Below are 13,982 nucleotides of genomic sequence, written 5' to 3'. Positions count from 1 at the left end.
TAATCAAGATATAAAACATTTCTACCACCCTGCTTCCCTAAAGCTCTCTGTGCTTCTGTGGCAGGCATACAGTCAATCCACCCTGGCCCCTGGTGATCAATGATCTTTTTATATTCTTGACTGCTTTTGCCTGCTTTTTGCCTGCTTTACAATCTCAGATAAATGCAGGTACATAGTACATATTCTGCCTGACTTCTTCCACTTAACATAAGGTTTTGGAGATTCATCCATGTTATTGCATGTATCAGTAGTTGGTTCCTCTCTGTTGCTAAGCAGAATTCCATTGTTTGAACATACCATAACTTGTTTATTTGGTCACCAAACGATGGGCATTTGGGTTGTTTTCATTTTTTGGCTACCACAAATAAAACTGCTATGAACACTTTAAAATTTTAATGAAAATTCGTTTTCATTTCTCTCAGAATACTACCTTATAGAGTCTCTTATATATTCAAACAACAAAATATGTCTTAAAATTTATTTCACATAAGTAAAAAGCTGACTATTTATTCATTATGAGGTAATCTTCTCTTAAAAAAAAACAAAAACAAATGAAGAACTGCCACTTCTATATAGTGTATAAGAATACAATTACCGTATAATGTGCACTCAGTGTCCCCCCCCTTGATGGTTTAGAGGTTAATTAAAGAGGCCTAAATATAGTCTAAATGCTGTAAAATACGAAGGTATAAACAGAGTAGGAAATATGACATCATTTTTAGTAAAGCTAATGTTTTAAATACACTCATTTAAAGAAATTATTCAAATCTGTCTTTTTAGCTTCACAGATAAAAGTACTCAAAAGACAAATGTGTTTTTTGAGAGCTAAAACTGTGGAAGCATAGTTATCAATCTATGGAGCTGAGAGAGCCTATGAGTGGGGATTCAACAACCAATACCACTTTACATCTTTTGAAGCTGTGACTGAAAATAACTGAGGTAACAACTTCATGGCTGACTCTCCAAAGGTGCTAGGTTGGATCAAGTCATCAATCTAGGGTCACCCTTACATCTTAAGGAAACAATACAGACTGGTTGAGAGGACCTGATATTAGTTTCCATTAATGCTCAGGTCTCACTCAGCTTGATAGATTTAACAGGACTGATTTTACCTATAACTCAGAAAGGACAGATAAATCAGCAAAAGTACCCAAATACAGCATAAGAGAGGTAAACAGAAAAGAAAAATCTATGGAAATTCAGAGGAAGAGGAGATTTATTTCCATTTAGAGGAAATGAGGAGCAACTTCTAAATGGAGGCAACTCAATACCTTCACATAGCAGAACTGGGACATGGAATGATGTCTAATAAGCTGGTACTACTAGTGATATACTTAAAATCTTGGACCAAAATCAAGTTTCAAAACGCTGGGGTCTAAATGCAATGTGGGATCTTGGATTAGATCCCAGAGCAGAAAAAGGACATTAGTAGAAAAACTGAAGAACAGATAATATTTAGTTAACTGTAATGCACCAAGACTGGTTTCATGGTTTTGACAAAAGTAGCATGGTAACAATATGTTAACATTAAGGTAAACTGGGTGACTGTATCCAGAAACTCAATATATTATTTTCTTTTCTGTGAATCTAAAATTATCACAAAATTAGCTGTCTATTTTTAAAAAATAGGGGGGAAAAAGGCAGGAAGAATAAACCATGCTGACAAAGATGACTGAGGAGGCCTGTAGATCTGCAACGTGCCTTAAAAGAGTCAAAGGATAAAACAAAACACTGAGGGTAAAATCTTGTACTTTTACTGTTATCAGAAGATTGCCGAATTACCCCTCTATTTCTCAAACAGCACAATCAAACAATAATAATAATTCCACTTCTGGGAATCTATTCAAAGAAACAATCCCTAGTAAAACTTTCACTTAATGTACAAAGATGCTCATGGAATTTTTTAGTAATAAAAAATGGAAACAATCTAAATATAAAAATAGTTAAATAAACCTATTATTAGACCCTTCTTCATATTCCTCCCAAGTCTATCTAACAAACTTCTCTCTATATTTTATGCCATACTTCCTTGTCATTAATTCTAGATAGAGTTGATCTGTATCTCAACTATACATGACACCTATTTAAATCATGTTCTGCCGATAGAGTACTTTATTATCTGTTTCATGGTCTAGATTATGAGATTCTTGAGAGCAGAAACTAAGTTATATTCACATCAGAATCCTTGGCACATAGCAGTTAGCAAATAAATTCTTCAGAAATGAAATGTTAAATTATATAGGAGTCACATTTGGATAAGTCTAGTCCCACAGAGGACAAATCCAATTTTGTTGAAGATCTATACAATAAGCAGAAGCTGCATATAACAGAAGGTCTAAGGAACCCACAACTAGCTCCGGGGTAGTAAATTTTCTATCAGTGGATACAGAGGTAGCTGTAATATTCTGACAATGTCAATAAACAGAAGGGCTCTTTTCACGGAGGGAGTATTAACAACATGACTGGGATTGTGCTGACAGTGTATTGTATGGGGTTGGAATACAGGCTCTGAAGTGATATGGCCCAAGTCTAAGTCTTAGCTCTGCCTTAATTTCCTCACCCATAAAATGAGGGTGACAGTAAACCTCCCTTATAAATTTGTGGTGAGGGTTAAATGAGATGATGCATATAAAAACTTGGCATGGTGCTTAGAACACAGTAAATATTCAATAGAAGTTAATTTTTGTTATTACCATTATTACTGCCTCTTAAACTTCTGGCCTCCACTTACATTAGTTGATTCAGATGTGAAGGAAAGAAATAATCCAGAGGAATCTGGGCAGCATCTATAAGAACTGTAAAGCTGTGGAATGAAAATTTCACAGCTGGAGGCAAGGTTAATATATTTATTCATCACCTTTTATCACAGGTGATTGGAACTTGGAGAAGAAAAATAAATATTAAAAATCTAGACAATATTTAAGAAGAGAATTTAGATTTTAGGTAAAGTACAGCCTTAGACTAAGAACTAAAGATGGAAGAAATATGAGACCTGGGGAAAAAAATGCTTACCCAGAGTAACTAATACAAGTTAATACTGGTTGAATGTCCTATGCTTTTAGCAGTGCAACACGAGTGGTAATAGTAAAAGAATAATAACATGGTAATGACAGCTGCAGCTGTGGCTAACACTTACACAGTACTTACTATGTGCCAGGTACTGTTCTAAATGCATTACTACATGTGTTAACTCATTTACCCTAGTAACTCTTAGACGGAAGCATTTGGGTCTTAAGTTACATCTTGGCCCTATCACTAATGGCCAGAGAACCTTGAGCAAGTTACTTCACTTTTCTGAGCTTTAGATTCCTCATATCTAACTGGGAGTGAGATATCTAACCCACAGGGAACATGTGAGGATGATCTGAAAGTAAATCATAAAACACCTATCATCATGCCTTATATATAGTTAGATACCCTGGTAGCTATAACTTTATCATTTGCTATCAATATTGTAATCATAATTCAATCTTATGACCAAAACATCATTCTGAAGGCATGCAGAGCAAAGTTTTAAAAGGGGGAACCTTTTGTTTCCTTCCTGAGTTCCTCTTCGGCTTTCCACAAAACAGTGAAAGTCAAAGTGTTAGTTGTTCAGTCACGTCTGATTCTTTGCAACCCCATGGATTGTAGCCCGCCAGGCTCCCCTGTCCATGGAATTCTCTAGGCAAGAATATTGGAGTGGGTAGCCATTCTCTTCTTCAGGGGATCTTCCCGACCCAGGTCTCCTGTATTGCAGGCAGATTCTTAACTGTCTGAGCCATTAAAAAATGGTAAGTATTCTATATTATCGTTAAGTTTTTTCTCAGAATAAACTACACATGAATAAAGTAGAATATTATGAAGATAAAAAGACCCTTAGACTAGCTTTAAAGATTTTTCACTCTAGGAATAGTAGTGGTGATAATTCTACAGTTTCTTACAGTAAATAGTGCTGAAAAGAATGAAAATGGCATATGGCTGGGGGAATCTTCCAAAGAAACTACTCTTCACAACCATCCCCTGTTCTTTTCTCTGCCTTTTAAGGTCACAGTAACATGATAGAAAATCTGGGACTCAAACCATCTGTCCAGGCAGTTCTATCACTGTTCATTTCTCTCATTAAATAATCAGAAGACTTCACACTTCCCAAACACTGCTACCATAAAGAGCAGTTAAAGCAGAATGAAAGAAGCTTTTTCTAGCCAGAGATGTAGTGGTTAGAAATGCACAGTTCTTTTGAGGTTTGACATGGGATCATGCCAGTGGGAAGAAAGAAATCCAAGCTTTAGAAGAAAAATTAAGAATAACAGGATTATAATACAAGCTCCAGAAACAAAAGGTGACATTCTCATGAGGTCTCTAAGAACAGATGTGGCAGTTAAATATTGAGATAATTATACAGGTTTCTGATTTATAAATTTCTTATAAGTCTAAGAAGAAAAATAGTTTTCTTTACTGCTGAGAGTATTAATAATATCAACTAATAACTTCTTAGCACTCAAGATATGTTTAATTCTCTTCAAAACCATTTTTGTGGATTAACTCAGTTCTTAAAACCATTCTATGTAGCAATTTCTATTATTATTCTCATTTTACATTTGAGGAAATTTAGGACCAGGGAGGTTAAATAACTAGCTGTAAAAATGGATAGCTGGGATTGAAAAGCAAACAGACTGGCTCCATGCCTTTAATTTCTATGCTATACTATCTCACTGTTGTTTTTTTTTAAGTCTGGAAATTATACATTAAGTTTGGCATCTTTATTATATTTTAATAAACAAACTAGCTAAATGTCAAAAAACACCTCCCTATTCACCTAGCCACAGTGAGAGTGTCAACTACATATTTATTATCTTACTAAGTATTTCTGTCTTATAATCAGAGTTTACTTAGCATGAAGGTATTTGTTGTCATAAAGCAAAATAATATTTTATAATATATGAGCTTCAGGAACACACTCCAGGATCATGTCAATTTGGGGATACTTTATGACTTCGAGAAAAAAAGATTTGGATTATTCTCAAATCTCCAGAACAAGGTTAATATTACACGGAGACTCCTTGCCTTTAAATAAAGATTCAAATAAAGTATGTAATGTCTATGTATCCAGGAGAAACCAGTCTGAGTTTGGAATTATTCTTCTGTGCTACAGAACATTCTCCAATGTGCCCAATGGCTCAAGTTTATTCAGTGATAGAAGCCCTAATCTCAGCTAGTTGGTGAGGTAAATCTATGCTCCTGGTCATAAGAACCAGTAAGAATGACATAAGAACCATAAGAATGACAACAACGACAGCAGTCACACTAGCAATCATAATATTAATAACACTAAATAATTATAACAAAGGTAACCACCACTTACTGATAATAAGGGCTAAGTATCACACTAAGTGCCTCATACTGCCAGGTGTATCAGGGAGGCAGTAGGGGGTACTGATTAAAAGTATGAACTCCAGAGACAGGCTGCTGCCTGACTTATCTGCTGTGATGTTGAACAAATGACTTAAATTCTCAGTGCCTCACAGACTATCTATGGTTGTTATGAGGATTAGATGTGTTAATACACGAAAAATGTTCCCATCAGTGCCTGATCCACAGTAGTATGAGGAGATTAATGTTCAAAAAAGCTAAAGGCTACAATTAGTTAGGGTGAAGCTGACATTTTCCAGGTCTGCCTGACTCCAGAGCCCACATTCTTTGGGTTCAGGTTCACATTCATTCTCTCTCTCTCAGAACTGTCAACAGGCCAACTGCATCATAAAGGGTATTATACACAGTTACTCTACATTTTTGTCTTTTATAATCAAAGAGTTTGACTAAGGCAGCATTAAAAAAAAAAAGTGCTCAAAATGCCAGTCTAATATATAGTAGTCCATCAATTAATTCAGAATTGAGATACTTTCCCCCTACAATTTTCTATCTGAATCAGGTGTCTTAAAAAAGATTATAATTAGCAGTGTCTTTCCTTTCTTGTTAGCACATACAATAATGGTACATCTTACAATGCATATTACCTTACATTTGACAAAATGTGGTAGCTGTTAACTACCATATTATCCTTTAAATGTATCCTTTAAAGTATCCTTTAAAGAATGGGCCTCAGTCTATGCTAAAGGCACATTTCAGAGCTTGCCCAGCATTCATGACCTCAGTTCCCACCAATCCCAATCTCCTCACTTAAACTTCACTTCACTTTAACTATCTCCTTCTTACTGATCCTTACCCATTCTCATCAAATTATCAAGTTCCAACAGCTCTAACAGCCAATTGGTTTTTTGGCTCAGAATCTGGGCCTAATTTTCTGTTCCTTATTTTGCCTTTCCCTTTCTGATGACTCAAGGGCTTCCAATCATAATGACTTTTTGGAGTGACAAACCCAGGGGCACTTCCTCAGTCCTGATAGGTATCCTCACTTCTCAAGCATAACTGGGAAACTCTTTGGAAAGCTGAGAAATATCAGCTAACAATGGAGCCTTGATGGTCATTCCCCATCCCACCCCATTTTCAGTTACTTCCTTACTTCTACCTTCTGCAGATATTTCTAAGGCCCCCTTTGTAAGAACTTATCTGATTCATACTTAAACTTTTTTCCTGTTTTGGCCTGAGTGCCTCCATTCCACATATGGTCAGTCTCTTCATAGAAGAAAAAAATGTCAAGTTTTACATCATCTTTTCCTTGGAAAGACAATTCCAAGCTGTCTTCTACCTAGGGAGAAGATGAAAACCTTTACAGACTGAAACAAAGGAATTAACATTTTTTAAAATCAAAAGAAAAAAAGATTCTTATGTTTTATATGGAGAGAGTATAGGTTTCAAGATAACTGTTTTTCAAGCTGGAGCATCTCTGAAATTGGGATGCATCAGTAGCACACAATCATTAGATTTCTTTCTTAAATGTACATAAAATAATGTTGCTTTTTACAACTGAAGACAACTCAGAATAAATGACTTATAGTAGTTACAGGATCACTCTGCAAAACATCCTGTTTCAGAGCTCTTTCTGACTAAAAATGAAAAGTAATCAAATAAAAATTATTCCCTTTAATAACCAAGTAAAACTATCAGGAAGTCATTATAATCAATAACTAAGTACTTATGTAAATGTAGTATAGAAACCCATATAACATTACATTATATATATGAAAAAAGAAGAAATAAAAGTACAAAGAATTCTGACAGCATTTCCCTAAGAAACTTATCCTACAAACTTATCCTCCAAGTTCCCATTGGACTTGGTACACCTGTCTGTTGTACAGTAAGTACACCACTTACTGTTCATGCATTTTTTTTCTCTCAGTTAGACAGCAGGCTCCTCAAGGATAAGGACTGTACCTTATTCACCTTTGCCATCCATGTAGAGCACAGTGCCAGGCAGAGACTGGGTGTAAAGGAAATGTTACGTCATTTGCTGAATGATTAGAGTTCTGTTGCTTTGACTTTGACCTCAGGAAGATACTTTATTAAATTTTTAAATAAACTAGAATGATTATGATGAGGGAAGTAATTTTCCACAAACAGAACATACTTCTTGCTTTCTAGGACAACACCTCCCTGGGCACAAGTACATTACGAGTAAGGTGATTGCCAGGGATCATAGGCTTAGGCTATATGAATTAAATTATCTAAAAGGAGATTTCATCTAAGCCACAATGACCTGTGAGAAAATTGCTATGACCTAGGACATGTGAAATAAATAAGAAACCCAAGTAATGTTTGAAATGATTCTGTATTTTGAGTCCTTAGCAAATCAATGGAATGTTTTGAGGTGATAATAATAATATGATGTCTATGTGAACAAAAAAATAAATGACACTTCAGGTAGGGTAGGTGGTATTCTTACTTATTATATTAATTAATTATTACGTTATGTTGTTCCCTAATGTAATGGCAACAAATTCTTCTTCAAGAGTCCAAGATCCTTTTCACTTTCTCGTGGTCAATAAAAAGCCAGGTTTTCTAGTTTTCCTTAAATAGTGCAGAAGTCACAAGTGGTAATAATTTTCTGCTGAACTCATTCTGGCCAATACTGAATGATAAAATGCTATATGAAACATTTCTGAGTTGCTTAATATAAACTTTGCTTTTGAAACATGTTACTACTGAAGTGAAGCATTTTTATTACTGACCTTCCCAAATTTGTGTTTGAGTGGGAGTCCTGCATCTTGAAATGCTGAAATAATATCAGATTTGTAATCCTGTATAAAAATTCCTAGGTCAACATCTTTACTATATGGAATAATGCTGCATTGCCGAAACCATCCTAAAAAAAAGAAGAAAAAAAAAAGGAATAAGAAAACTTTTTTTAAAAACTTAAGTTTGGAAATAATTAGTAATTATTAGAATGGACAGTCTTTGTAACAATGTATTTTATTTCACTGGATTAGATTTAGTGTGCTTTATCAGAATTTTTAAATTAGATCCCAACTTAATATTTATGATCATAGGAGCCAATTGTTGAAGGGTATTTCTTTTATTCCTTCCTTCCTTCAACTGCTCTGAGCACTCAGCAACCTCAAGACTTTTCATGATGTACTTTAATTTCTGAATAAATTATTAGCTTTAATAATGTTAACTGAGCCATTCATTTAAAACACTGTTACTTCTTAAAATGTTTACTCATAAATCTATGGTGAAGGTTGCTTTTAAGATATGCTAAAAACATAATTTCTTTTGCTTAATCAATATTCCTTTCCTAAGCAGTAATTTGTAGAACTTAACAGCTCTGAATGTGTGATGGGTCATATAAAAAAGAAGAGCAGTATCAACCTCAATTTTCACATACCATCCAAAGATATGTCTACATATTTACTATGTATGTACCTCTAAGTTAGGTGCTATTGTACTTTCTAAAAGGAAAAAGCTTTATACCTTAATATTACTAAGGGCTCTGGGTTTTCCCTTAATATCCTTCTACTCCTTTCATTCAAAGTATTCAAAAAGTAAACAAATGTCTACAATTACCTTTGGGAAATACTGTTTGGAATTCTAAACTTTAATTTCAGTTTTAACACAGATCTTTAGAAGCCAAGCACAGGAGGATCTCACATCCAGTTTAAGAAAAATCTATAATCCACATCTATCAAAAAATCACAAATTATTAAAAAAGAAAAAAATGGAAGGCACTTTAAATATCACCTAATCCAACTTCTCTCATTTTATAAATGCCCTTATAGGGCTAAGAACTCAAAAGACAGCATGAGAAATGATTAAGAATAATTTTGGTAACAGTCCACAAAACAATCTTGCTTCAAAAAGTTAAACCTTAGAGCGTATATCACATAAACAAGATGTACTCTTTTTTGTGCAGGGCGAGGGGCGGAGGTGGCTTACTCTAGCTGTAAACTCCTTGACAGGAAGAATCATGTAAATTTTCCACAAAGCTTAAATGACAAGATAACCATATATCCCTGTTTATACCTGTTGTACCATAATTACTAACAGCACTCCTTTCATTCTCAAAATGTGTCAAATTAAATAAATTATATGGTAACCCTCTAAAAGCAGAACAGAATTAACTTTTGTACAAACAGTTATAACTAATAGGGAACAAAAATAGCTATAATCAGTTATCATTATAAACAAGAAAGAATTTTAAAAAATTTACGATTCTTAATATCTTTATATTTCAAAGAAGTCTGATCTAATGAATAGTGGAAACAGATCTGGAAATCTTTCTTGGATTCTAAACTTTCCCAGAATAAGCAGAATATGATAAGACAATGATGTCCAATCAGTGATACCATCATGATGTGGAAAAGATTTGGGAAAGACCTTATAACATTCCCTTCATTGTTTCTCTTAAAAACACTTGCTCTTAGAAACTTTTGGTGCAATGCAAGTTGTCTGTATTGTTTGTATGTAAAGAAACAGAATACAGTTTCTTTTTAAAGAGAATAACAACCTATGGGTAGAAATAATAAAATGCTAATCTAAAGATTACCTGAGGATCACATGTAGTCTACATGTTCTGGTATAAATTTTACACACATTATTTTGGGAAATACAACATGGCCTTCCTAATTCTGTTTTATGATTTTGAAGTTATTTCTTTTTTAAAAAATCAATAAATCCTTGCTCCATGCACTATGTTTATTCTGTCTATAAATATGACACTTCAAATACCACTGATGTTTTGTCATCTCAAGCACTCATCCCTAAAGCCAAAGAGCATGAAATGTCAAAAAGACAAATGAAAAGCAAGAATTTTACCTAGACAAGTTCCACTGCTCAGCCAGAACCGTACTCCCAACTTCTTTAATGTTTTGGCTGCTAGATGCAACAATTCCTTTGCACGCTTCTGAAAGGTCATAGCTTCCACAGTGTTATCATCAAGGTATTGCTACAGATATAACAAATAGTAAGCTACTATACTATAGCAATGGCACCCCACTCCAGTACTCTTGCCTGGAAAATCCCATGGACGGAGGAGCCTGGTAGGCTGCAGTCCATGGGGTCGCGAAGAGTTGGGCACGACTGAGTGACTTCCCTTTCACTTTTCACTTTCATGCATTGGAGAAGGAAATGGCAACCCACTCCAGTGTTCTTGCCTGGAGAATCCCAGGGATGGTAGAGCCTGATAGGCTGCTGTCTATGGGGTCGCACAGAGTCAGACACGACTGAAGTGACTTAGCAGCAGCAGCATACTATAGCCATTTCTAAGTTACCAGAAATATTTCTGTGACATCCAAATTAAACTTGAAAACTAACCCATAATATAATTTTTCTAGTATAAAAATCAGGTTTCAGAATTCTTTGTTAGTCACACATTAAAATAAGACTATAAAGAGAAGATTTTAGGAGAGCCAAGTTAAAGGAGGAAGGAATATAATCAGGATTCCCAGGGGTGAGTTTTATACATTCTAGTTTTACAGGAAAAGGCTAATTAAGAGAGTTACATGCATATCTGAAGTACAATGCATTCAATGATATTTTCATCATTCACTAGTATAAATGCTCTTTAGGACTGAATAGTATAGTAGAAAGAACATAGGATCTTTGAAGCAGACTGTGTTCAAGTCTAATCTCACTTCATTTTAGCTGTGACCCTGGGCATATCACTTCAGAAGAAAATAAGCTCTATGAGGAAAGGGACTTCCTTTTGTTTATCACTGTATCTCCAATGTCTAAAACAGTGCCTGAATGAATAAGAGAATGAAAGAACAAACCTCTCTCAGATATAGTTTTCTCATCAGTAATTAAAGGATAATAATTATAGCCTGCAAGACAGTTGTGAGAATTTAATGAGCTAATGGATGACAGACAAATGTCTCACAAATTTTTAAATTCTATACAAATACTAGTCATTTATCTATAATCTCTTCACTTTTCTTCATTTTTAGGGGGTTCTGGAACTGAAGAAGAATTATAAGTTCTTCACTAATGCTTTACTACCTACAGGACAAAATCTAAACTTCTTGGCATGACAGACAAGGTCACTGTGTTTAGGTCTAGACTACTGGTCTGGCCTTTATCTCCACCCTCCTCATATTTCACTCACCAAATATGTCACAATTTTTCAAGCCTCTGTGTCTTCGTAACATGTTTCCTTTGCCTGAAATGCCCTTGACTAATAAAATCTTGAATGTTTCAGTTCCACCCTCTCAAAAACAATCTCTGATTTTCCTAGGAATACACATATTTATTCTTCCAGGACTCCTCTTCAGTTCAACATTAGAGAGCAAAAAATTATGTTTGCTACTAGATATGTAGACACAGACCAATGAAATAATCTGTTCAATGAACTCATAAGTTACCATTTTTATATACTTTTACTATAATTATTATATTTAATTTTTTTTGATTTTTTGATATACAAAAGATCAAGGGCTTCTTTATTAAATGAATTATAATTTACATACAATATTATATTAGCTTCAGGTATAGAACACAGTGATTTGAAATTTTCATAGAGGTGTAGAAGACAGTGATTCAATATTTTCATACATTACAAAATGATCACCATGATAACTCTAGCTTCCATTTGTCACCATACAGAGCTATTACAATATTACTGACTATATTCCCTATTTTGTACATTACATACCCATGACTGGAAGTTTATATCTCTTAATCCCCTTCACCTATTTTGCCCATTCTCGCTTATCATATTTCATTCTAACTGCTGATTCTATTTATATTTCCTCCAATAGGCTGTAAAGATGATTCCTGGAGGGCAGGTACTGAATCTCTCCATCAGTGTATATGCAAATTTCAAATGGTACTTAGCATATAATGTGACTAACACATACTGATAAATGGATAAATGAATAAATGATTGATTAAGCCCCTCCCATGCCAACAATATCCTAAAATATCAGGCATTCTTTTACAATAGGAGGAAATACAGTTCCTACAAGGACCATATATTTCAAGCAAAAAGTATTCCTAGGGAAAAAGAGGGATTCCTGAAGATAAGTTACTTTCTCCAGAATACGTATACGGGATCTCTTTAATATGAAAACATCCTCAGAGCCATAATGCTGTTAGGACATATGACTGGAATGAGAGATGCATGCTCTTATCCCTGCTGCAGGGAGAAAAGCCTAGAGCTAGGAGTTTAGAGACTCAGAATTTAGTCCATGCTCAGCCAATAATGACCGTGACTTACATCTCAAGACCTCACATCTTACATTTTGAGACCTTAGTTTTCTTAAAGGTTAATGGTGAATCTTGGCTTATTTCACAGAGTAACTGAAAGGATCATATCAAATAATATAAATGAAAACTTTATGTTCTACAAAAATATTACTCTGATAGTTATGTCCAGTTAAGGCTGCCCCTGCATGGACATATTCCCATCTCTGTGACATGCCTTTAATAACATGACACTCCCAGAAATTCCATTCGTTAGAACTGACCCTCATATGTGTTCAAATATAAACATGTATATACCTATACACTCTTTACATGTGTTATAGACTTTAAAAATTATAGTTATACATAGGGCTTTCCTGGTGGCTCAGATGGTAAGAAGTCTGCCTACAATGCAGGAGACCTGGGTTTGATCCCTGGGCTGGGAAGATCTCCTGGAGAAGGGAATGGCAACCCACTCCACTATTCTTGCCTGAAGAATCTATCTCATGGACAGAGGAGTCTGGCGGGCTATGGACCATGTCACAAAGAATTGGACACAACTGAGCAAACATACTTTTTTTTTTCATTTAAAATGTCTCATATAAATCTTGGGATTATCATGCGTTTAGAAAAAGACTGAATCCTAATTTAAATATCAAGTCATATTTGATCTTTCCTGTTCAGGCAACCTTTGCCCAAATCTTTCCCCAAAATATAGATTAAAAATAACAAGATAACAGAAGGTGCCCACACATTTCATAGATGAGGAAACTAAGGCTCAGAAATTTGCCCCAGGTCTCAGAGCAATGTAGTAGAAGAGGATATGAATATAGCTTTCTAGATATTCCTGAACTAGGGGTCCAGATATTTCCATATCCTCTATGGTTTTTTTTACTGGAACTCAACACACTGGAGAGCACCAATTATTTTTTGACAGCTGCTGCTGAGACAAAATCAAGTGCAGAAAAATATGTATTATCCTGTGCTTATTGGTAGATTGAGAAAATAGTTGAAGTAAAAAAGGAAGTCAGGAGACACTTCCCTCTGTTTTCCTTCCCTTCCTGGACTCTTCTAAATTAGAACCATTACATAAGGCAGAGCAAGAAAGTGAACAGTGGTGGCCAGGCAAGGGTATCGGGGCCTGAGCAGGTGATGTGGGCATCCACATGGAGCAAATCAAAATCAAGCAGCATCTGACAGGATAAAGTGAAAGCACAGAATCACTTCTGTGTTAGTGTTACTAAAGGTGTATAATATCAATGTAACATGAGGAAAAACCATACAAACCCCAAACAAGGGACAGTTTACAAAATATCTGGTCTGTAATCTTCAAAAGTATCAAAGTTATAAACATTAAAAAGTGATTGTGAAACTGTTCCAGATTTAAGGAAACTAAAGAGACAGAAAATAAAAGCAACATGTGATTC

At 34.9% G+C, this 13,982-nt stretch overlaps 1 protein-coding gene across 3 annotated transcripts in view; it reads right to left on the bottom strand.

The window, feature by feature from the left end:
* The window catches only part of FKTN (fukutin), a 94,448-nt gene that overhangs the window by 52,303 nt on the left and 28,163 nt on the right, over positions 1–13,982 (bottom strand). For all 3 annotated transcript variants that reach the window (XM_025282168.3, XM_045165158.1, XM_006061545.3), the window contains exons 7-9: positions 10,192–10,321; positions 8,109–8,242; positions 6,561–6,688 (exon numbers count right to left, since the gene is read on the bottom strand). In XM_025282168.3, the coding sequence (XP_025137953.3) occupies positions 6,561–6,688; positions 8,109–8,242; positions 10,192–10,321 (392 nt within the window). The remainder of the gene's footprint in view (positions 1–6,560; positions 6,689–8,108; positions 8,243–10,191; positions 10,322–13,982) is intronic.

Source organism: Bubalus bubalis, chromosome 3 (assembly GCF_019923935.1).
Source record: "Bubalus bubalis isolate 160015118507 breed Murrah chromosome 3, NDDB_SH_1, whole genome shotgun sequence".
Classification (NCBI taxonomy): Eukaryota; Metazoa; Chordata; class Mammalia; order Artiodactyla; family Bovidae; genus Bubalus; species Bubalus bubalis.
This window is presented reverse-complemented; position numbering and strand designations above follow the sequence as displayed.